This window comes from Gracilinanus agilis, chromosome 5 (genome assembly GCF_016433145.1).
Source record: "Gracilinanus agilis isolate LMUSP501 chromosome 5, AgileGrace, whole genome shotgun sequence".
In the NCBI taxonomy this organism is placed as follows: domain Eukaryota; kingdom Metazoa; phylum Chordata; class Mammalia; order Didelphimorphia; family Didelphidae; genus Gracilinanus; species Gracilinanus agilis.
In genome coordinates, this window is record NC_058134.1 from 150,199,155 (window position 1) to 150,225,197 (window position 26,043).

Sequence of the window (26,043 nt, forward strand, 5' to 3'; positions counted from 1 at the left end):
CATCTTATCACCAAAGCAACTGATCTGGAAAATAGATTAAGCAGAAACAATATAAAAATAATTTGACTCTTGGAAAGTTATGATGAAAAAATAAAAATGACTTTAAACACCATACTTCAAGAAATCATCAAGGAAAACTGCCTAGAATTCTAAAATCAGAGGGTAAAATAGAAATTGAAAGAATGCACTGATCACAACCTCAGAGACCCAAAAATGAAGATGCACAGGAAAATCATCGCCAAGTTCTATAGTTCTGATGTTAAGGAGAAAATACTACAAGCAACAAGAAAAAACCAATTTAAATACTTTGGAGCTTCAGTCAGAATTACACAAGACTTAGCAGCTGCAACATTAAAAAAACACAGGACATGGAACATAGCATTTTGTAGAGCAAAAGAACAACCAAGAACAACATCTAGCAAAGATGAGTGTAACTGTAAAAGGTAAAAAATAATTTAGCAAACAAATGGAGTTTCAACTATTTCTGGAGAAAAACCCACACCTTGGCAGAAAATTTGATCTATAAGTAATATACAAAGGTAAAAAGAGTCTAATCATAAACAACCCAAAAGGCCAAATTCTTTGATTCTTGCATGGAAAAATGCCATCTATGGGCTCTGGGAATGGCATCACTGCCTGGGTTTGAAGGGGTTTGTATGGGTGGAAGACTTGAGTTCAAGGTGAATATAATAGAATGAATCACAATGACAGTGGAACAGACTAGGAAGAAGTGGGGTGGAATGGCTATATCATATGGAAAAAGAATGAGTGAAGGAACTGCCACAGAAAAGAGGAAGAAATAGTGGAGGACTGGTAGTACTAGACCCCTACTCTTATCAGACTTGGGATAAAGAGAGAACAACATGCACAATTAGAAGGCTAATAATCTTCTTAACATGCAGAGATGCAGAAGGGAAGGGGGATGGGATAAAGGAAAGACTGGGAGTTCCCTTGGGGGACTGAGAGAATAAGAAAGAAGGACAAGTTAAGAGAAAGGATGTCAAGGGTATTAGAAAAGAGAACAAAGGGATGAATACCTAGAGAGGAGTACATATCAAGAGATAGGGGCGTAAGGTGAGGGACAAGGGAGGGACTTGGGACTCAGAATAAGATAGAGGAGGAGTTTTTGGAAATAAATTCATATCAAGAAGTAGAGTTGGGTTAGGAGGATAAGGAAGGGATTTTTTGAAAGATGGTTAGACTAAGAATTAAAAGGTAAGAGAGAAAGGACAAAGGGGGAACTTTGAAAAAGATGGGCCAATTTGGAAGTAGAAGGGCAAGGGGAGAGAATAAGGGAGGTTTTTAGGAAAGGGTGTAAATTGGAGAGGTATTGGTCAAAGGAAATTGAACAAAGCAGAAGGGATATGATGGAAAGAAAGGAAGGGGGCAGACAAATGGTAAGAAGGAACTGAGTGGATGGAAATGCCTAGGTAGTAACTCTGATATTGAATGTAAATGGAATGAATTCGCACATGGGAAGAAACTGGATAGCAGAAAAGAGAAAAAACCAGGACCTGACAATGTGTTGTTTATAAAAGCACACTGAAAATGAGAGACACACATAGGGTAAAGGTGAGGTGATAGAACGTAATATACTATGCCTCAGCTGATCCAGAGAAGGTGAAATAATACCTTGATCTCTGACAGAGTTGGGCCTAATCTGGATATAACTGGAAGTATAACTATATTGTATTGGGAGGTATTATGGGATAATAAAGCATTATCAATATTCAACCTATGTGCATCAAGAGTTATATATGTAATAAGTGGATAATGTAGCTAATAATATGGAGCTGATGGTACAAGTGAGTCACCTGGGGCCTGGGAGCCTGTAACTACAGTAGCAGAAGATTTGGAGCTGTCAGTGATGTATAGCCTGGGCTGTGGTGCCCAGTCAATTCCCACTTCTAGCTATAGGCTCCTTTAAGGTGGTGAGTGAGGGGCCCCTCCCTGCTGGAGTAACTGCCTTCCTATTGGGTGAAAGCAGAACTTGACAGGAAGTGTAACTAACACTTCCTGGATACAATGGAGGCTTAGTCCAGTACTTTCTTTAAACTCAACTAGTTGATATTCTCTCCCCTCCTCAGATTCAGGCTAAGGGTTTTATTTTAACAAGAAAGTGGAAACCTGAGGTAAAAGGGTTTAGGGCCTTGAAAAGCTGTTGCTAGGGGTGACTGGCAAGTGTTGGCAATAGACCTAGAAGGTAAGGTCAGGCTGAGGGAACCAGCCCTCAGCCAGAGATAATCTGACACTGCCCTGATATTATATGATCCACCAGCTAAAGAGATGTAGATGTTAAGTTGGTTTAGGAGTGTCCCTATTGCTAGGCTACTCTAAGCTAAATTCCTGTCCACGTTCCACCTCCCTCAACCCCCCAGGGTCCCCAAGGGGAAGTCAAGGGGTAGCTGGGTGTCTGGGTGAGGTCAAGGAAATCAGAACCCCCAGGTTGGTTTTGCAGGGGTTTCTATAGTCCCAGCTCAACTGTCAGCTCCTGGGACTGGCACCTGCCAGGCCAGAGTTCCATTCTGCTGACAGGATTGCCTAGGGTAATATTGCAAGTGCAAGAAATCTTGCATAAATCCTGCATTACATATAGCATCAAGATTTTTAAAGGAAAAGCTAAATGAACTACAGATGGAAATAGATAACAAAATAATAATAGCAAAGGGCATTAATTTTCTCCTCTTAGGACTAGATAAATCTAAACAAAAAATAAATAAGAAAGAAGTTAAGGAGATGAATAGAACCTTAGATAAGTTAAGTATGATAGACATCTGGAGAACCCCACACCCCCACACCCTAGCCTGCATGCAGCTAGTAGTAAATCTAAGTCTGAGCATATATGTAATCCAGACATAGTTTCTGAGGCGATAATAAATGATTTAGAGAACATAAATATTTTGAAAAGTCTTACTTTAACTATCATCTTATTGTGGAAGTAATCCTGCATTCTTGAGGGATTGTAGCATTGGAACAAAAGTTTCACTGGGTATGACTAAGCTAGAAAGTCTTTGTTTTGGAAAGAGTATGGTCCTGGCAATAGATAGTGTCTGATACCCAAGGACCAATTAGCTAAATATGCAGTTGTGAATTGTTTTTTTAGAAAACAAGATAGAAATATATATTAAGAACTGTAAAACTATTTATGCTTATTGAACTAGGGATCCCATTACTAGGATTAGTCTATAAGGGCATTATTGAGAGTATAAAAAGCTATGCATATATGAAAATATTCATGGAAGTTTTCTTTGTAATGGCAAAATAATGCAATGATTGGAAGAAATGGCCAAATAGATGCTGGTATTTGAATGTAATGGATTGTATTATGTTATTAGGATTGATAAATATTGGAAATGTAAGGAAAATAAGAGGAATATATTGAGATATGAAAAGAGAAGAAAAGAAAAGCAGAATAATAAATACTATGATTGCATTTTAAAAAAGCTATAAAATCAAAAGAAAAAAGTATCAAAGTAAAACAAATTCAAAGGGAAGGCAAAAGTAGGGAATGTTTTTTATTAGCACACATATAATTTACATTTTTAAAAAAAATTGTAAATTCTATGAAATTTTTGGTTTTGCATGTAGTTTTTTCATGTATTTGTTTATTTAAATGTTTTTTTGTTGATGGTGGTAGTTACTAAGTATTTAATTTTTGAAAATTGAAAAAATCCCAAAGTACCAAAGATTTACAGGAAAATTAAAAACATATCCATCTGAAAATCTTTTTGAATTATTATGTTACTTAGAGAAGTATAATGATAGACCTGTTGTTAATGCTTTTTTAAAAAGTTTTAATAAAAATTTTTTCTTCAATGTCATTTCTTTTAGAGCCCTGCTCATACTTGGTAAATTAAAATTTAACTGTTTCTATTTTATAGGTGTCCTTCAAATGATGCAGACCAGAATTGGGGCCCTCCAGGGTGCTGTCGACAGGTAGGTTTTTGTGCAAGAATATTGAGGAATAGGAACCACATTTTTGTACTGTGCTGTTTTAAAATGTTATTATTTTCAACAGGATTAAAGCTAAAATTGTTGATCCTTACAACAAGATAGTAGCACGCACAGCACAATTGGCAAGGCTTCAGGTAAGATGTCAATCATGTTTTTTCTACTCTTTGTTATTCAAAATTCTTAACTACTTTGAATTATTAGTGAAAAATAGACAATGACACAAGATTAAAGTATTCGAAATGTGCTTTTAATAAATGTGTTTTGTGGATTTTAACATTAATATCCAATAACAAAATATTATATTTAATAAAGTTTTATTAATAATAACCAAAGTAAGAGATCTAGCTATTCAGCCTGCTTGCCAGAGCAAAAGAGCTGGAACAAGGCGGAACCTCAGAACTTCTACAAACCATGCAAACGTAAACAAAAGGAAAAGCATTCTAGGTAATACAGAAAGGAACTCTGGGCAATGCAGTCTTTAGGGGTTCAAGATTTTCCTACCATACAATTATAGAAAATGTAGGAATGGCAAGAGATTATAGAGAGAAGGAAATAATATACTTATTTCAGAGCTATATATATCTGGGCAAAAAATGGGATAGCCAAATGATCTGTTAAAAAAAATCTTATTCCTTTTAGTTGAGTATTTAGTCATTTATGGAATTACCAAGATTCATACTGATTATGTCTAAAATACATTGTTATGTGTTTGGACTCCATAATCAATTAGCTTTATGATGCTACAATGAAGATTATTATGACTTATGTATCAAAATCTGCTGTAGTGGATAATGAAGTAGAGAAATTCTATGAAAGACCTGACAAAATGGTCAAAATTAGTTTGACATATACTTTTGCTATTCTCTGACTATGATGTGAAACATATTGGAGCCACACAGTAATAGACTTTGAACTGCTTGTCCTCCAGACTTGGAGTTTTCCTTTTTATAGAATCCTTCTATCCTTTCAAAACTTTGCTTAATTGTGATCCTCTTACCTCCTAGTACCCTCCTTCTCAAAAACTTACCTTATGTTCATTTTGTATGTATATTTTGAATATTCTTAAATCTATACATATTATCTCCCCTGAAAGAATCAGAGATAGGGGCTGCTTCATTTTTGCCTTTGTATTTCCTGCATCTACCACAGGGCCTGGCAAAAATGAACAAATGCTTGTTAATGGATTGATTTAACTGGGAGAGCTATATTGGAAAAAAATGGCTTGGGATTAGGAAATTGAAGATATTATAGGAGTATAGAATACTCAGATGTATTGTATGTTAATATCATGAAAATTATCTTCAGAAAGATATTTGGAAAGTGATAGAAGTTAAGGAAAAAACAAGCTCTTTATGTTTTTGTAAGTGGAAGAAAGAAAAAATTAGTCTTGTGAAAATTTAACATAAAATGTGTGACCTCTATTACTTTACTTTGGCCAAATCTTATCTTTCTCTCATTTTAAATTGAGAAAAAAACATATACATGCTTAGAAGAGGCTTAGTGGGACTTAGTGGTAAAATCTTATTTTATAATTTAAAAGATCTTTGATGGATAACAGTCTTGATATGTGTACTTCTTTTTTTTCTTTTCTTCTTAAACCCTTATCTTCTGTCTTAGAATTAATACAATATGTTGGTTCTAAGGCAGAAGAATGATAAGGCTTAAGCAATTGGCATTAAGTGACTTGCCCAGAGTCACCAAGCCAAGAAGTGTCTGAGGCCAGATTTGAACCTCTCATCTCTATGCTTGGCACTCTATCCACTGAGCCACTTAGCTATTCCCCTGTGTATTCTTAAGAAAACTTTTATGAATATTTTAGGTATTTTCATATTTTTATAACTATAGACTTTACCATTACTTAACCAAGACCCTCTATTTTCTGAGAACTTCTGTTAACTGATATAATTATAAAGGTTTGTAAAGTATTATTTTGAAAAAATTTTTACTTTAATGAAGTTAGTTACTTCTTTCTGCTTTTTAAAAAATTTAGCCAAACCTATGATTTGACTGTGATTGGGAGCACTTGGTGAAGAACTCCCTTTACCAGTGCAGACCAGTACATTCTCAGCAACATAGAGACTTAGATAATTACCTGAAGGACTCCAAGGTTAAGTGAATTACCCAGGGCAATATAGCCAGTATATGCTTAGGGTGGACCTGAACCCAAGTCTTTTGACTCTTAGGACAGTGGCTCTCTATCCACTATGCCAGTTCCAGAAAACCCAGGAACTTAATTTTTTAATGACTTATTCACTTAAATTTTTAGCTACTTAATCTCCTGTAGTTCACAAATAAACTTTGACAAGAGAAGCATCAGTATTATAAATCAAAAATAAAAACATTATGTTTCAAAACTGAGGATTTGATATAAGCCACTGTAATATTCAGTACCAAAATACTTATTACCTATTGCCTTTGTGTATTTTTTGTTATGTTGTTTTAACTTGTGAATAAATTTTGTGTATTTTGGTAAAGTTTGAAAATAGATTTGGGAAAATTATAAAATCCCTTTATGGACCCTTTATAATTTCTTTCTTCATGGTGTGGCAAATAGGTACAGTGGTTAGTGCTGGCTTTGGAGTCAGGAGGATCTAAATTTGAATTCTATCTCACTTTCATGGGAGGCAGGATGGTAGAGTAGAAAGGGCTCTGACTCTGGATTTGCAGGACCAGGGTTCAAAAGCATCATTTCTTGTGCTTTACTTCCTGTGTGAGCTCAGGTAAATCACTCAACCTTTCTAGTCTCCATTTCCTTATTTGTAAAATAAATGGGTTGGAGGAGATGGTCTCTTAGGTACATTTCAGCTCTAAATCTAGGACCATAATAAGTCATTGTTCATGTGATTTGGTCATTGTGACTGAGTCACTTATTTCCTCAAAGCCCTACATAGCTTCTGCTTCATTGCGAGGATCACATTATATAACAAAGATGACATATAATAATGATTACCAGGGGGCAGCTGGGTAGCTCAGTGGATTGAGAGCCAGGCCTAGAGACAGGAGGTCCTAGGTTCAAATCTGGCCTCAGACACTTCCCAGCTGTGTGACCCTGGGCAAGTCACTTGACCCCCATTGCCTACCCTTACCAATCTTCCACCTATAAATCAATACACAGAAGTTAAGGGTTTAAAAAAAAATAAAAAAAAATAAAAAATATAATGATTACCAGTATTTATAGAGCACTTGTGGTTTAAAAAGCCCTTTACAAATATGTCATTTTATCTCCAACAGGTAGATGCTTTTATTATCCCCATTTTACAGATGAGTAATTGAGTCAGGCATAAATTAGATGACTTACCCAGATCTTCCCAACCGCAAGTCTAGGGCTCTAACTACTGCACCATTTAGTTGTCCAACACACATACACACTGACTTTACTATTTTGGTTGTTCTGTTAACAAGTTTTTAGTGATGAGTCATTTCCTAGTCATGGAAGAAAAACTAAATCTCTAAATTTTGTTTTCTTTAAAACATATGACTTAGCTAGGAGATGATAATGAAGATATATTTTGATTTCACTCAAGGATTAGATGGAGCCTCACTAATTCTGAACTGGAGTCCTTGTTGCAGGGCTGGCCTTATGAGTTTTTTTCATATAAGTCTTTTACATAAGGAGTTTCCAAGACTCATATAAAGCTGGATTTTTCTCTAATAAAATTATTGGAGTATAGTTCTAGTATAGTCAACTATTAATTTAACTAATAATTTAAGAAAACTTGGAGAGTTTTAGCTTCTTTCAAATATTAACTTCTCTTGTGTAAGAATGTAAGGTGATGGTAGCATATTTTTATCAACTTATTAAAATAGCATATCATTTATTGCCAGCTATTTTATTCAATTCTATATTTAGATTTTAGAATAGCATGTTTTGAGCATGTGAGAATACTTCCCATCCTACCTTTTTTTTTTTACCTACATATATTAACAAAACCTTTTTTGTTCTATTTTCATAGAAGTTTCCTGGTTTAGTACCAAAAAGTTCTTGAATTTATAAAATATCTCTATTAGTTAACTTTTTCTATTTTACATATGTAAAAATGTTAGAACATATGATTACATTGAAGGATAAATAATGGATATCTTTTCTTACATTTTTACATACCTTTGTTTTGTAATAAAGTTGAAAAGGAAAATATCTTATGCATAATAATGATTTTTTCACATTGTACTTAAAAATAGACCATGTGATTGGCAAGATGAATAGTTGTTTTTTATAAATCTCTGAAACTTAAAAGTTTTAGAAAAAGAAATTATGGTAAGAAATTATTATAAGGTAATTCAGTTTGGATCCAGAAGATAAGAAGATAGTGAACAAAGTAAAAATCTCATGAAATAACATCAAGAACTTAAATACATTTATTAGTCATTTATTAAGTGCCTACTATGTATCAGACACTGTGCTAAGCATGTCTGCACAAAAACAAAGCCAAGAAATTGGAAGTTTGAAGACAATAGAATATTCTTCATAACTGAAGCTTAAGGTGAAAACCAAAATAACATATACTATAAAGCTTAGGCTAATCGTAAAAAAAAAAAAAAAGGTGGACATGAATAAAAGAGGCATTCCTGTAGAAATATTAAAAAGCTCATATATGAGCAGAATAGTTGACTTACCAAGACCCCAAACAAGAGAAGCATAAGCAAGGTATATACAGTATAAAAATATTGTTATCAATAAAGACTTTCTTGAGTTAAATTTTTAAAAAAAATGAACTAATAATCATAAGAAAAAACAAATAGGAAACACCAAAGGCCAAAACTATGTGAGGAGGTCAGATTTTAAGAGGAATTTTAAAAATCAGAAATAAGGAAGAATAACTAAATTAATACTTCTTGTACTAAATCCCATTGTCTTCTGTAAGTGAAGCGATTTCTTCAGTGGAATGGATACCACAATGAGAAGTTTTCATGATTGGAGAGAGGTAAGAAAATAGGGGTGCTAAATATATACCCCTAGCAAATCCATAGGTGACTAGAAAAGAAATTGTAACTTTCTTTTTCTTTCAACATAAGTGAGGACTTTCAAAAAATAGTACAAAAGCAATAGAAGGAAGAGTTAAGAATGTGGGGAATGGAAAAGGAATATCCATCCTAGAAGGGAAAAGAATTACACTTAGGCTACTGTTGAAGAGCCTTTTAGAGATGGAGTGCCAGCTCCTACCCCCAACCTACCCCCCAGACCGAGTGCTGTGTCCCCCATGTTGAGTATGTCCTGCCCCCCCTTACCTCACATCAGGGAGGAAGGGCTCCCATTGGGCTGCTGGGCAGAGGGATGGGTGAACTGAGGAATGTCCTCAGGGAGTGTAGAGAGGGGAGGAGAGCAGCTCTGTCCAAGGCCCTCTGCCTTTCTAGTAACAAATACTTGAGGGGGCGGGGAAGAGTAGGGCAGCTGTGTGCCCACAGAGAGCTCTCTGCGTGCCATCTTTGGCACCCGTTTTATAGGTTCGCCATCACTGACTTAGACATTACCATGATGGGATAAAGTTTAATTCTGTGGTTGAGACCAAGAACCTTATAAAAAATTTCACTGGGGGTGGGGTAGAGAGGGAATGTGAACTAACACTTTAGGAGACTACTCTCTAAGACAGTGATGGGCAAACTATGGCCTGCAGGCCAGATGCAGCCCCCTAAAATGCCCCACAACATTATTCCTAATCTGATGAATACACTGAGTAGGATACAATACAATGAAATTTCAAAAGAGTTGCCTTAGAAACAGACTAACAGAGGAGCATTTCCTTTCCTTTGGCCCTCTCTTTAAAAAGTTTGCCCATCACTTCTCTAAGAGATGGTTATTTTCAATGTGTCCCACTGCAGGAGTTGGGATGGGGACATATTAGCCCAAGGAGTTGAGGCAGAGGGTGAAACATATAACCGAAGATGGTATAATTTGGCCTTAGGTGTGTTGAGTCATAATCTTAAGGGCAGGACTAGGTCTCATGCATGACATGGGGCACAGAATGGCTCCTAGCACACAATACTATGTCCTTATGACACCATTTCTTTCATTGAAGGGTAGTTTTGCATTTGCCTGGTTTCAACTCCATAGAACAAGTTGCTACTTCCAGGAAAAGGTCATCACTTTGTTGTTTAGTCCAGTCCCAACTATTCATGACCCCATTTGGGGTTTTCTTGGCAAAGATACTGGAGTGATTTGTCATTTCCTTCTCCAGCTTATTTTACAGATGAGGAAACTAAGGCAAACAGTATTATATGACTTACTTTGGTTCACATGGCTAGTAAGTGTCTGAGGCCAGATTTAAACTCAGGAAGATGAATCTTTCTGGCTCCAGACCCAGATCTCTATTCACTGTGCCACCTAGTTGCCTTTAATCTTATCACCATGTTGCTAAGTCAGGCTTTAAATTTATACCACCTTACTCACCCTTCTCACTCTCTGTACAAAACTCCTCCCAATGCCTTCCTTTATAGAGAGCAGGAACTTTGTATATACTGTGCTGCTTCGTCTCAAATTCACAGAACAAGATGCCCCTGCGCCCTGTATCTCTTGCTCTTCACTTCCCCCTTTCTGCCTTTCCCCCACCACTTTCTTGTCTCCTTCTGTATCTTGTCTCTCCCTTTAGATTGCAAGTTTCTGGAAGGTAGGGACTATCTTCTTATTAGTTGCATTCCCAGTAGTTAGTACATTGTAGATGTTTACTAAATGTTGATTGGATTGGATTAAAAAGAGGTACAAGCAGCCAAAGGAATACTTAGGGGAAACTTTATATTTCTAAATGCTTACATCAATAAAATGGAGAAAAAACAGATTAGTGATTTTGGCATGGAACTAAAAAAATTAGGCAAAGGACAAATTTAAAATAATTAAACACAAAATTAGAAATCCTAGAAATCAAAGGAGAGATTAATAAAACTTAAAGTAAGAAAATGATTAAACTAATAAAAAGGCAAGGAACTGATTTTTATTGAAAAACCAATAAAATAGATAAATGAGCAGTTAACTTGATAAAATGAAAGGAAGAAGAACCAAATTACCAGTATCAAAAATGAAAAGGGCGAATTCATAACCAATGAAGAGGCAATTAAAACAATTATTATGAGGTATTTTGTCCGATTATATGCCAATACTTTTGATACTCTGAGTGAAATAGATGAATATTTAAAAATACTAATTATCCATATTAAGAGAATAACTAAAAGAGGAAATAGTATACTTAATCTCATTTCAGAAAAAGAAATCGAACAAGTCATCAATGAATTCTCTAAGAAAAAAACCCCTGGACCAGATAGATTCACCAACATTTAAAGAATAATTAATTCCAATACTATATAAACTATTTAGAAAAATAGCTGAAGAAAGAACTCCTTTAAATTCTCTCTTATGATGTAAATATGATAGTAATACCTAAACCATAGACTAATCTTCCTAATGAATATTGATACAAGCATTTTAAATAGAATAATAGCAAGGAGATTACATTATATAACAAGGTTCATACTCTATGACCAGATGAGTTTTATACCAGGAATGCAGGGAAGCTATCAGCAAAATTGACCATATCAATAACAAAATCAACAGAAGTCATGTGATTTTTTAAATAGATGCAGAAAAGACTTTTGACAAAATACAACACCTATTGCTATGAAAAACACTAGAGAACATTGGACTAAATGGATCATTCCTCAAAATAAGATGCAATATCTATTTAAAACTGTCAGCAAGTATTATCTGTAATGGGGATAAACTAGAAGCCTTTCCAGGAAGATCAGGAGTGAAGCAGAGATGCCCATTATTACTACTACTATTCATTATTGTACTGGAAATGCTGGCTACAGCAATAAGAGAAGAAGAAATTGAAGGAATTAGAATAGGCAAGGAGCAAATAAAGTTAGCACTCTTTGTAGATGATATGATGGTATATTTAAGGAATTCTAGAGAATCAACCAAAAAACTTACTGTTAACAACTTTAGAAAAGTTGCTAGATATAAAATGTGTCAATATAAATCATCAGTATTTGTTTACACTACCAATAAAGTCCAACCACAAGAGATAGAGAAATCTCATTTAAAATAACTGTACACAGTTATTTTATAAAATATCCGGGAGTCTACTTACTGAGGTAAAACCCAGGAACTATATGACCACAACTACAAAGCACTTTTTACACAAATAAAATCAGATCTAAACAATTGGAAAAATATTAATTCTCATGGGTAGGCCTGGCCATAATAATGAAATGATAATTCTACCTAAATTAATTTACCTATTCAGTGCCATACCAATCAAACTACCCCAAAAGTATTTGATAGAGCCAAAAAAAAATAATAAAATTAATCTGGAAGAACAAAAGATCTAGAATATCAAGAGAATTTTAATGGGAAAATTAAGGAATGTAGCTTAGTTGTATTGAATCTCAAACTATTTTATAAGATGACAACCATCAATACAGCCTAGTAGTGGTTAAGAAGTAGAGTGATGGACTAATGGAATAAGTTAGGCCCTCAACACGTAAATGATCACAGTAACCTAGTGTTCAATAAACTCATAGATCCAAGCTTTTGGAAGAACTCACTATTTGACAAAAACTGCTGGGAAAACTAGAAAACAGTTTGGCAGGAACTAGGCAGAGATCAACACCTCATCACACCTAGGTGTGTGTGTGCGTGTATATATATATATATACCAAGGTAAAATCAAAATGGATACATGATTTAGAAATAAAGGGTGATACCATAAACAAATTAGAGGACCAGTTTAGCTGTCAGATCTTTGAATAAGGGGAGAATTTATATCCAGATAAGATAGACATTGTGAGATATAAAATAAATAACCTTGAATACATTAAATTTAAAAAATTTGCACAAAAAATCCCCAGTGCAACCAAGATTAGAAGGAAAATAGCAAACTAGGAAAAAATCTTTGTGTCTTTAACAAAGGCCTAGTTTCCCAAATGTATAGCAAATTAAATCAAATTTATTAGAATACAAAGCATTCTCCAGTTGACACATGGTCAAAGGATATGAACAGGCAATTCTCAGATGAAGAAATTCAAACTGTCTTTTGTTATATGTAAAAATGTTCCAAATCACTATTAGAGAAATGCAAATTAAAGCAACTCTGAGATACCACTTCTCACCTGTGTAAAGAAAAATATCTAGGAGACCTCCATTCTAGCTTTGACCCCTCACACCCTAGAGGTGAGACATAGGAGTCACAGAATCTCCTGCGACTGGTGTTCCCTGGCATCTCTGTGTCTAGAATGTCAACATACCAGAGACACTGCAATGTCACCAGGGAGGGAGGAACTTGTGGGGTTTAAAAGGTGAACTGAGGAAGGAGAAGGGGCTTTTTATTTTTGTTTTGGAACTAACTGACTCCCTGGGCTGGCACTTTGCTCTCTTATTTTACCTGACAAGTGGAGGTCTCAGCCATATAACAAAATGGAGATTCAAATCTAGAAAGGCTGAGATCTCTCTCTACCTCTAACAGTCTCTCTCTCTCTTTACTAATAAATGCTTATAAATCTAGAAATAAGCCTCCAGATCAATTTTTACTTATAACACACCTATACAGAAAGGAAAACAATAAATGTTGGTGGAGATGTGGCAAATTTGAGACAATTATACACTGTTGGTAGAACTGTGAACTGATCCAACCATTTTGGAGGACAATTTGGAATTATAATCAGAGTTATAAAATTATATACCCTCAGACTCAGCAATACTCTGACTAGGTCTGTATCCTAAAGAGATCAAAAATAGGGGAAAAAACCTACCTGAACAAAAAAATCTATAGCAGCTCTTTTTGTGGTGGCAATGAATTGTAAACTGAAGGGATGTCAATAAGTTGGTGAATGGCTGAACAAATTGTATGATTGTAATGGGATGATGTTGTGTCACAAGAAATGACAAAGATGATGATTACAGAAAAACCTGGAAAGACTTCTATAAAGTGATGCAAAATGAAATAAGCAGAACCAAAAGAATGTTATACACAGTAAGGCAATCAAGTATGATGTTCAATGTTAACAATTATTAGCAATGTAAAGATCAAGGACAATTCTAAGGGACTACTTATGATGAAAAAGGCTATCCCACTGCCACAGAAGGAACTGACAGAGGCTGAATGCAGATTGAAACATACCGTTCTTCCCTTCATTTCCTCTGTGAAATTTTTTCTAGTGTAAGCAACATGTGTATTCTTTCAGAGTATGATGAACATGGAAATATGTATTATATGATAACACATGTACAACCTATATCAAATATTACCTGCCATCTTGGGAGGGAAAAGTGGTGGGAGGGAGTGAGAGAACATGGATTGCAAAGTGTCAGAAAAAAATCATCAAAAATTGTATTAATATGTAATCTGGGAAAAAATAAAAAAAAAAAGAAGTGTAACAGTCAAAAAGGGAAGCTGGGGTAAGATCTGAAAATGCAATGACAGAAATGAGTGTGTGGGAGAATAGGCTAGACAGCAAGGGAAGTAAAGAGGACAAAATATGTATATGAAACAATTTTAAAAAATGAAGGACTGCAATAAAACTTTATCAAACCAATGAATAGGAAATAAATAGCAGAGGGAGGACACTAGAATTATTTTATTTTATTTTATTTTTTATTTTTATTTTGAATATTTTCCCATAGTTGCATGTTTCATGTTCTTTCTCTCTCCCCCAAGTCCCCCTAACCCCCCTTAGCCAACGCACAATTCCTCTGGGTTTTACATGTATCATTGATCAAGATCTAATTCCATATTATTGATAGTTGGATTAGTTATTGTTTAGTGTCTGCATCCCCAATAATATCCCCATCAGCCCCATGTGTTCAAGCAGTTGTTTTTCTTCTGTGTTTCTCCTCCCACAGTTATTTCTTTGAATGTGGCTAGTTTTCTTTCTCATAAGTCCCTCAGCCTTGCTCTGGATTCTTGAATTGCTGCTAGTAGAGAAGTCTCTTATGTTTGATTGTACCACAGTGTATCAGTCTCTGTGTATAATGTTCTCCTGGTTCTGCTCCTTTCACTCTGCATCAGTTCCAGGAGGTCATTCCAGTTCACATGGAATTCCTTCAGTTCTTTATTCCTTTGAGCACAATTCCATCACCAATAGATACTGCAGTTTGTTCAGCCATTCCCCAATTGAAGGACATTCTTTCATTTTCCAGTTTTTTGCCATCACAAAGAGCACAGCTATAAATATTTTTGTACAAGTATTTCCCCCTATTTTCTCTTCGGGGTATAAACCCAGCAGTGGTAAGGCTGGATCAAAGGGCAGGCAGTCATTTAAAGTCGTTTGGGCATAATTCTAAATTGCCATCCAGAATGGTTGGATCAGTTCACAACTCCACCAGCCTTGCATTAATGTCCCAATTTTGCCACATCCCCTCCAACATTCATTACTCTTCCTTGTTGTCATTTTAGCCAATCTGCTAGGTGTGAGGTGATACCTCAGAGTTGTTTTGATTTGCATTTCTATAATGATAAGAGATTTAGAACACTTTCTCATGTGCTTTTTGATAGTTTTGATTTCTTTATTTGAGAAATTGCCTATTCATATCCCTTAGAAGGCACTAGAATTAAAAGAGGTTGAGGAAGGCTTCCAGGATGGGAGTAGATTGCTTTAATATCAGTTCTTTTGAAATTGTGGTCATTTCATTGATCAGACTTCTTAAAGTCTTATGAATTTGTTTTTCTATAATATTATTATATATGTTGTTCTCACTGTATTCTGCATCAATTCCTATAAGACCTCCCATATTTTCCTGAAACCATCTCTTTTATAATTTCTCATGGGTTAATAATATTCTATTACATCCATATCCCATAATTTGTTCTGTTATTCCCTCACTGAGGAGCACTTCCTTGGTTTTCAGTACTTTGCCACTATGCAAAGAGCTAATGTAAATCTCTCTGTAAATCCCTTTCCCTTTCCCTTTTCTTTTGTTTCTGTAATATAGTCCCAGTGATGATATCATTGAATAAAGGGAAATGTACAGGCATAGTTCCAAATTGTTTCCTAGAATTGTTGAACTAATCCAGAGCTCCAATAACGCATTAATTTGTTTATTTTTCTTCTTATTTTCCTTTTTTCTCCTTATCTTTGTTAAACTGATGAACCTCAGAATTGCTTTGATTTGCACTTCTCTAATTATTAGTGATTTGGAACACTTTCCTCCCTCCCCCTCCCCCAGTTTTGACTATTTTTCACTTTAGGAATGGTTGTCCTGTTTAATTTGAGGCACTAGACAGACATCCAGGAGGAGATCCCTAGAAAACAATTGGAAACTTGGAAGCTGAAGAGAGAGATCATGGTTGGATATTTATATTTTAGAGTTGTTTGTAGATAAAGGGTAATTGAAACCATGTTAGTTTATTAGGTCACCAAGGAAGAGATTAGCGAAGAAGACTTGAGGACAGAATCTTGGGAATATTCATACTAAGTGAACTGGAAGAAGGATGAATTAGTTCACTAAAAAACTGTGAAATAGATAGGAGAATCATGAATCTCTCTCCCTCTCCCTCTACCAACATCCATTACTGGCCCCTTATTATTACAGTTGTGGCAAGGCAGGTAGTATCTTTGAAGCCATGTGAAAGGAGAATTGAAAAGAATGGCACTTAACATCAAATGCTGCAGAAAGATGAAATACTATGAAGATTGAAAAAAGGTCATTATGTTTGGCAATTAAGAATTTACTGTTAATCCTGAAGAGACATTTCTGTGGAGAGGTAGAAATAGAAATTGGACTGCAAGATATTAAGTGCTTATGTATGTACATCAAATAGAGGTATAGGCAGGCAGTAGGCATAGGGTCCCTTTTCCAGAAATTGATCAAGAAGAGGAAAAGAAATATAGAATAGTAGCTTAAATGGGCATCAATATAAAGTGAAGTTTATTTTAGAATAGAGGAGCTCCAAGCAAGTATCTAGACAGAGGAAGGAGCAGATAGAGGCAGAGAGATTTAGGGGAGGCGAGAGTGAAAGGAAATGGTCCAGAGAAAGGATGCAGAGGATGGAATAGGCATAGTTATAAATAGAGTTTTCCTTGGCAAGGAGTTCTGCCTCATCCTGATGGGAATGATGAGAGACAGAGTAAGGACACAGAGAAATTTTGAAATGTAGAGGAGATTAGGAAGTTTATGGCAGGTTTTCTCTGCAAAGTCAGAAATAATCACCTGATGGAAAAGACATAGGGTTGAGGAATGAAGAAAAGGTTTGACACAGTCACTGTGGAGCATAGGCTAAGGATTCAATACTTATTTGGAGAGAGGGTTATAGATAGCTAACAGCTTCCATAAGAGAAAACTTGATATAAGGAATTTGTCAAGGAGAATTGTGTTACTTTATGTCCTGGGGTCAGTGATATGTCATGCTTTTTACATTCACAAAAAACAAATCACATTGATACTATGCTTTAAGGTTTACAGAGAAGTTTCCTGTGACATGGATGATGATGTTTGTATCAGTTATAAAAAGGGACTACAGTTAATCACCAAGTGCCATATGAGCCTTTCTAAGGCAAGGAAAAATTATATTCAGTATAGTTTTAGTTATAATTTATTACATTATAGTTATATGAGAATTAGTTATAAATCATATGTAGCAACTTAAATTTATCAAAATATTAAATTGACAGTGATATTACTCTTCTTTCTAATCATTATACATAAGTTCAATTTAATTCAGCAAATAATTAGTATATACTGTGTGCCTACCTAGTAGTTCTTGCTACCCAGCACTAAACACAGTGCCTGGAATGTGCAAGGTGTATCTAGGAGTTTGGAATACAGAGATTAAAAAATGACATTTTCCCAGCTGTGTGACCCTGGGCAAGTCACTTGACCCCCATTGCCTATCCTTACCACTCTTCTGCCTTGGAGCCAATACACAATATTGACTCCAAGACGGAAGGTAAGGGTTAAAAAAAAATGACATTCTCAGAGAGATCACATTTTCCTGGTAAAAACTGGTATTATACAAATTAAATATTTTCTTTCTTTGTGCTAGTTTGTGATAATAATAACTAGTATTTATAATAGCCCTGATGTGGGAGGGTCAAGATTAGGATCTCATCTAAAGAATTTGACATCTCAGACTGACTCCATGAAGAGGGAACAAGCTTTATTATATGAGTTTTAGCAAGAGAGATGTGATAGAGAGAGTGAGTGGGGAGAGGAAGGAAGGGAAGGAGGGAGAAAGGCATCTGAGAGTTTTTCATGAATGTTTTTAATCTTGATTCCTTACTAAGGAAGGGGTCATTTCTTTGGGTGATTGTTGCCCTACTGTTCCCAAGGAACTGATGTCATTTACCAATGGTTCACTTGGGTCTGCTAGGCTTTACCCATAATTCACCTTGGTTCTCCACTGGGAGGGGGGAATCAACAATGTAAGTGGGTGCTAATGATATGTTAAATACCCTGGGGCAACTTCTGGTAAAATTTGCTCTTACTATCCAGGCTCTAAGGAAGGCAGTGATTGTGGAAATTGAGCACTATTTGTACCTAGTCCTGTGTGACTGGGAAACTGAACCCCCTTAACCAAGGGCTTAGGTTATATCTAAAGATCAACGTGAGGAGTTTTCTCATAATCATAAATCTAAGCAACCCATGTGTCTTACCTGAAAAGCAGCCCCATGCTAATCAACTGGTCATTGTTTCCATGGTATTTTGATTGTTGGTAGCTACTTGGCAGTGTTAGGGGGACACTTCACCACACATTGGCCCTTTCGGGCTTTCAGAATGCTTTACAAATATTATCTCATTCAGTAAATGTGAAAGCTTTAAAAAGATTTTACAGGCTTCAGAATTAGCATTACTGGTTGATTAAAAATTGTTAGTCAGAGAAAGATGTATCATAAGCATTTGGAAGGACTTTTGAAAGATGTTTATTTGTAGCAGTGATGATGAAACTTTATTCTTTGAATATACACATCTAATATCCTGATATTTGTGCAGGTAGCCTGTGATTTGCTTCGGAGAATAATACGCATCTTGTATCTCAGTAAGAGACTCCAAGGACAGCTGCAGGGAGGAAGTAGAGAGATAACAAAAGCAGCTCAGAGTCTAAATGAACTTGGTAAGTTCTTTTCCTCCACTAAAGCTAAACACATCTAGTAATTTTCTTGGCTGTTTAATTTATTGTGAATTTTTGGTAATGTATATTAAAATTAGTTAAGTTGGTTTTATATTTTGCCAAAATGATAGATAAGGGGAAGAAGTATGATGTAGTGAAAAGAGGAACTGTGCAGGAAGAAACTTCATGGCCATATTTTGCAGCTTACTTGTTTGATCTTGGACAAATTGCTTAACCCTTCTAGGCCTTATTTTTGTCTTCATAAAATGTGAGAGATAGATTAGTTCAGTGATGGTCAAACGTTTTAAAGAGGGGTCCAAAGGAAAGGAAATGCTCATCTGTCAGTCTGTTCCTAAGGCAACTCTTTCGAAGTTTCATTGTATTGTATCCTACTCATTGTATTCCTCAGATTAGGAAGAATGTCAAGGGGTGGCTAAAACATTTTAGGGGGCCTTATCTGGCCCATGGGCTGTAGTTTGCCCATCACTGGATTAGTTGATTTCTGAGATTTTTTCACTTCAAAATTCTGTGATACCGTAATGTATTTATGATCTCACAAGACTTTAACTTGCCAGACCTTCAGATTGATAAGATGACATGATGCTGATATTTTACAATATAGCATGTTATCCAAACCCCAGATAAAAAGAATTTTTTGTTATTTAAATTGGAAGTCATTGTGGCAGTGGAGAATTTTAAAAAATTAGGTAGTAACCTTCACCTGAGGATTTCAGTGAAATAATGAATATACTGTTATGCTTGCATAATAATACTTGTAGATCTTACCTTATCAGGTAGTTGTGAGGCACAAATGAGTTCATGTACGTAAATCAATATTGCAAACTTTCAAGAACCATGTAGATGTAGAATATTTATTTTAGTAAATAAAAATTCTCGTTTACATGAAGTTAGATTGAAACTATTGGGACAGGTCCTCTAATATACAGCATAGTCTTCATAATAAACTGACATTTGTTATGAAGTTCATTAAAGGTATTATTCTTTTATATTGTACAAGTGAGTAAAATGATTGCTTTTTTTTTTTTTTTTATAAAGCCTTGTACTTTGGTGTATTGTCTCATAGGTGGAAGATTGGTAAGGGTGGGCAATGGGGGTCAAGTGACTTGCCCAGGGTCACACAGCTGGGAAGTGGCTGAGGCCGGGTTTGAACCTAGGACCTCCTGTCTCTAGGCCTGACTCTCACTCCACTGAGCTACCCAGCTGTCCAAAATGATTGCTTTTTGTTGTTGAACAGAAGCATCAAGGTTTATTAACTTGACTTCTGTATCCTCCCTGAAAAAATTTGTTGTACTCCCTTAAGAGAAAGGGCTGTGTATGTGATATATTCCTCATTGTATTCCAATGTGATTTTCATTTCCTCTATGTGTTATGTATTTTGAAAGCCTTTTGTACTAGGTAGCTTGGAAATTCTGAGTATTTGGTAAGGAGAGATCAATTAAAAATATTGTTTTTAAGTTTTTATTAATTATGTCTGGTGTTATGTCTGAGACATTGTGGGCAACAATTCAGTCTGCGATAATGTTCCAATTCCACTTTAGTTTATTGCTTGAATTCACAAGGATATGTTGAGGCCTGTACTTTTGTAATGGAGATTTGGATGTTGATCTAGGCAGCAAGTTTCTGATGAATTATTCTAACTATTAGCTTAGGTCGGGGCAGATATTTGGTAGGAGCTAAATTTCTGCAGTTTTCATTAATATGTTACATATTTTCTACTGATATCTTGCATAATCTGTATTTGTTACTAAGTATATGATGCTCAAAGATCACTTTCCTCTAATTTTTAGTGGCTTTGACTTCGTCCAAAGTTGCCATCATAAACTCCTCCATTTACACAAACACATCCAAGCCATTTGTTCTACATGACTTTGTTTACATGTTATTGGCTAAGCTCATATGTAAGTTGTTCATGGAGGATCATTTGAGTCCACTCTTATATCCTTGCTGTTTCATAGACTCCTTCCAGAGGTGAACCATGTTTAGGAACATTCTACAAATCCAATGGGATTGCTGTTTGCACTTTTTACTGTTGCTTGGTAAAATGATATATTTGTTCCAAAAGTATTTCTAAAGGCTTTTGATTTGTTTTTCATATGTTGTGAAAATGTTTGTCAGTCCTCTACCTTCTTTTTGGTGATGAAGTGCTAACGTTTCTGTAGTTGGCTTAGGCTTATGATTTTGCTAATATTACCTTTTTGTTTGTTTGTTAAAAGACTTCTGAAAATTGTTGATTCAATTTATAGTTCTATAAATTATATTTTCACTGTTCTTTAGAGGTATTAACTGATTTAAATGGCCTTTTCTCATCAAGCTTTGATATTAGCATGCCTTTAACTTTCTTAATATATTTAGCCACAACTATCTTCTTGAGAACTTTTATGCTCTCTATGCCTTGCCTGGAGAAGACCAAGATACTTACAATTATTACCTTTGTCTACTTATTCAACTTGACCTCCACAGTTAAGCAGGAAGCTTTAAGTTTCTATCTTTCCTTGGTATATATTAAGAACTTTATATTTAATACTTCCAGATGACATTTTGAAATCATTGAAGAAATATTTCACTAAAGAAGCAATTTGATGTTCATTTTAGTGGAGAATTATAATATGATGTTGATGATAGACATCAAATGACTAAAATTTTTTAATCCTTTAATTTAGACGCCTTATTCATATTTTGGAGAAAGTATAATAGATTTAAGGCTCGCTAGAATGACTTAAGCTGCCTTTGTGCCTTCCTGGAAAAAATACTATGATTTTATGCCATTAGTTTTGATATTCTTTTCTTGGTGGTGTGTTTAAATAGTTTTCTTTGTGGTCATCACCTACTTGAGTGTTATCACAACTCTTGGATCTGTTAGATATATTTGCAAGTCATGAGTATGGAACTGAGTCAACAAGCTTTGAGGCAATTATTAAAGATTGTATAAATGTAATAGCACTTCTGGATAGCTTGTTTAGTAATTGCTGTTTCAATAATAAGCTGCTCTTTATACCATTGGGACTTATTGGCATACTCTTTTTCCTCAGAGAATATATTATTTTCTAATGTTTAGACATATACATACACTATGTATTATTATATGTATGTATATATACTAATTCATAGTATCTATCTGTATGTGTTTGTATGTTTGTGATATAACCTTTGAGTGCTTTGCCTAAAGCATATAAATAGAATTCTATATTTGGACTATATTTGGACTCCTATATTTGGAGGGGTCATTTGTGGTTAGCCATAGATTGACTGAGGTAGTGGTCAAGGCCATCTTCATTGAAGCATTTCTACTAAGAATGCTACTACTGATTTGTTTTGGTTTCTCTTGCCCATTTGAGTTACCAAAACATGAAAGAATGTCACTTGTTCCTCTTTCCTATATGTCAAGATGTTTGTCATGGTAGTTTCTTTGTCTGGCTTACAATCTCATTTTGCTCTATTTTCTTTGATGCTTTGGAACAGTTACATCCTTCCCAGGGTTTTAATCCTACTCACTGGCATCAGCAGAGTCCCATTCTACTTGGATTTTAGGGTTCATGAAAGGCTTTCACAGTTATCATAAATTCTCTCTGCCTGCCTTTCCCCTGCTTTGCTGTTGTCCTTACTCATGGCATGGCTGAGGGATTGCTATTTTTAAGGGTTTGTTATTGTTATTCCTGGGTAGATTAATATTTGCAACTTTTTTCAGATTTTTGCTTTTAAGACAGAAATATCAAACATGGGGTCTACAAGGCAGTTTTGCAGACCTGTAACACTCCTGATCACTTTATATCTGCATTAAAATTGAAAGATATTTAACAAAATAAATAAAAACACCACAGAACATAATATTCTAAGTCCTTATGTGTAGTTTAGGGAACAAATTTCTATTTGAGTTTGATACCCCTGATCTAATAAATGCTTCTTCACTGAAGTTTTAATTTGTCCCTTATTCTAGTTATTTTGGACAGTGCATTTTACTTGTATATTTCTTTAAGAATCTCTTTAAACTTATCACTTTTTGGTAGTTTTTGGAATATGTTATTCATAAAGTTGCCTTTTAAAAATGAGTAATGCTTGAGTGTTGTTTTCACAGTAGATGCTAAAGATAACAGTGCAAAAATCAGAGAATCAGCTGTTATTTTTGCTGTTATCATATTTTAATCTTACCTTCCAAAAATAATTTGAGAATATCATTATTAAAACCAATAAAAATTACTCTGAAATTTTTATTACGTATTTTTTCTTGAATATCTCCAGTCAGAAATTTGCTAGGTCATGATTGCAGTTTCTCTCAGAATCAAGAGATGCTGTGATATAATTGGTAGTTTTTTTTTTTTTTTTTTTTTATAGCAAGCGGGAGTATCAATCATAATATTCTGAGTTAATGCAATGTAGAGTAAAACCTTATGTGTTCTCCAGCATGGTTTTAGCATTATTGAGTGCTTTTATAAATAACAAAATACTTAATTATTGAGACAGTGTCATTTATTTTGAAATCATATGTGAATGAACTATATTAACATTTCTAAGTTCATAAAGGTCTTTGAAGTTTCCAACACAGTGAAAGTCTAATCATTCTGGGTAGGTAACATCAATGTTACCTTAGTGGAACTTCAGACTTATTGACAATGTTACATTGTGGCACAATCAAAATGATCTTATTGGCATTTAAGACTTTATTGATAATGCTATGTTGTGGCACATCAAAGTTACCTTTTGGCACTTCAGACTTATTGACACATTTCTGGGAAAGAATCTTTCCTTTATCAGAGTTTCTGGTGCAGGCAGTTAATTCCCCCTTACTAGAGCACTTGAAAAGGAAGCTGCATAAGCATTTGTGATAGAACCAATATCCTAATCTCTCCCCTTGTGAAAGATAAACTAGTTTTTCCTTAAAAGGTACTGAGTTCTAGTTGCCTCAGAAGTCCCCAGCTGTTGACATCATTTCTTGTTTGATTCCGTCTTTCAAAAAAGTCAGCTAGGAAGAGTTCTGGAAACTCTCAGATATATATGACTGATGAATTGAATCATAATGGGTAACTTAGGCCAGGGAGCTTTGTTCAATTGAACCGACTTCTGTTGTCCTTAATCTAGCTTTGCTCAATTCTTTCTTCTGTCAATCTCCTTTTGTTAAGTGTTAAATGGCCTACAAGTATTTCATTTTGTTCCAGTATTGAATGTAAACTACCAGGAGACTGGTGCAAGTCAGGCCCAGCCTAGAATATTATTTGTTGGGTAGGTGAAGAATTTCTCTTCAGATATGACTAAAATAAAATAGATGGCCTCTAAGGTTCCATCCAGCTCTTTGGTTCTAAGAATTATTTTAATGTCAAACAGATTAATTGCAATTTTCCTCATAGATAATGAATCATTCATGGAATGTAAACTATAAGGCTAGATTACAGACAGAGCATACATATATTTCATATATAACATGGGTAACTATTTAAATTGTCACTTAAACTTAGGGTTTTTTAATACCGAAACTTGAGGCTAGATGAAAATTTGAGTTCTTATTTGCCAAATTGCGTTTCTGGGTAATACAGAAAAATGAGCCTCCTCTCCATCTAACCATCTATTGTTTTTAATAAGTATTGAGCTACTATTTTACTATTAGCACAACTAAGCTACAGTAGGAAAGGATGCAGGTCCTACCTCAGAGGTTTCTCCTAAGAATTCTTTGAACACTATTATAATGAACCAGGGGAGTACAACAGTTTCTCTTCTATCTAATTCTTGTCAGAAAGCATAAAATTAAGGTAATTTAAAAAGCTGAAAATGTTCTCACTGTTGGTCCAGGGTTATCTATTGTGCTTACTCTTTGTATCTGATGAACTGAGGCATTTTTATGATAAAGCAATGTCACAGAGTAGAGAAAGAAATGCAGATTTAACCACTTGGCAATGGTAGCAGTTGTAGACTTTTCTCCTGGAGCATCTTCAGAAAAATTGACTTTCCCTTTCCTTCACTTTGCATATTGATCAGCTTTTCTCCATCTTTTCACTGACAACTTGGTGTTGTTAACAATGTTGGTGGCAAACATGGTCTCCTTCACCCTTCTGAATTGGCAATGACACAAAATTAGACTTCATTGTCGAGGATGCTTTGTAGTTTATAAGATATGAATTAAAGGGCAGTCTTCTAAAAAGTGGAGAGAGTCTTGTTATTGTTTAGCAGAATCAACCAGTTAACTGGACAAGATCTCTGAGTCCTGAAAGGGTTCAACTTGAGTTGTAAAAAGTCTAGGTTTTTTACTTTTCCCCAGAGATAGAGGTCTATTTTATAGGGAGAGGTTGGGCTAGGAGAGCAGAGAAGCAGAGAGCTTAAATATCCAATCATGAAGAGAAGCATTAGAGCAAAATGGGCAAGATATGGGAGTGGAGGCAAACTTAAAAAATATGCTTCCAGAGCAAATCTTAGAATCAATAGAAATTCAGCTTTATCAATTATATTTTCTACATTTCTGCTAATATATAGCAATAATGATTGTATTGTGGAATCATTATTTCCCACCTAACTGACCTCCTAGATTTCATGATGTCTAGAAATTCTACATTCCGAAAGATTAAATCAATTTGGAAAACCATTCCCCATAGCACACCACACCATACCATGCCCCTGGGGCATCTCCCTCTATCAGATGGGAGAGGGTAGGGGAGGGTAGACATCTTGGAGCCTCTCCCACCTCTCTGACTGAGGAAAGTAACCAGGGAATCACCTTATTATTTTCAACCCATCTCACCTCATGAATTTCATTCACCATTTCCAGAAATTCATCTTTTTTCTAAGACCCACATCTCTTCAGATCATTTCCCTTCTTGGCTTTCTTAATGCACTTGAGCTGGGTAACCTCTCACCCCCTTCACTCCACACTCCTTCATCTCCTTTTTATGTATTGTCTTTCTCCCCATTAGATTGTGAGCCCTTAGAAAGCTAGGACTTATGTCTTTCTCTGTGTCTCCAGTGCTTGGAACACAGTAAATGCTTAATAAATGTATATTGATTGACTCACTGGAATAACATTTATAGTTAAAGAATCTGCATTAAAATTCTGATT

General features: G+C 35.1%; 1 protein-coding gene across 1 annotated transcript in view; it reads left to right on the top strand.

Moving 5' to 3' along the window:
• COG5 (component of oligomeric golgi complex 5) overlaps positions 1 to 26,043 on the top strand; it is a 441,240-nt gene that overhangs the window by 66,358 nt on the left and 348,839 nt on the right. Inside the window, exons 4-6 of the mRNA XM_044679046.1 lie at positions 3,882 to 3,936; positions 4,019 to 4,088; positions 18,869 to 18,989. Of these exons, the coding sequence (XP_044534981.1) occupies positions 3,882 to 3,936; positions 4,019 to 4,088; positions 18,869 to 18,989 (246 nt within the window). The remainder of the gene's footprint in view (positions 1 to 3,881; positions 3,937 to 4,018; positions 4,089 to 18,868; positions 18,990 to 26,043) is intronic.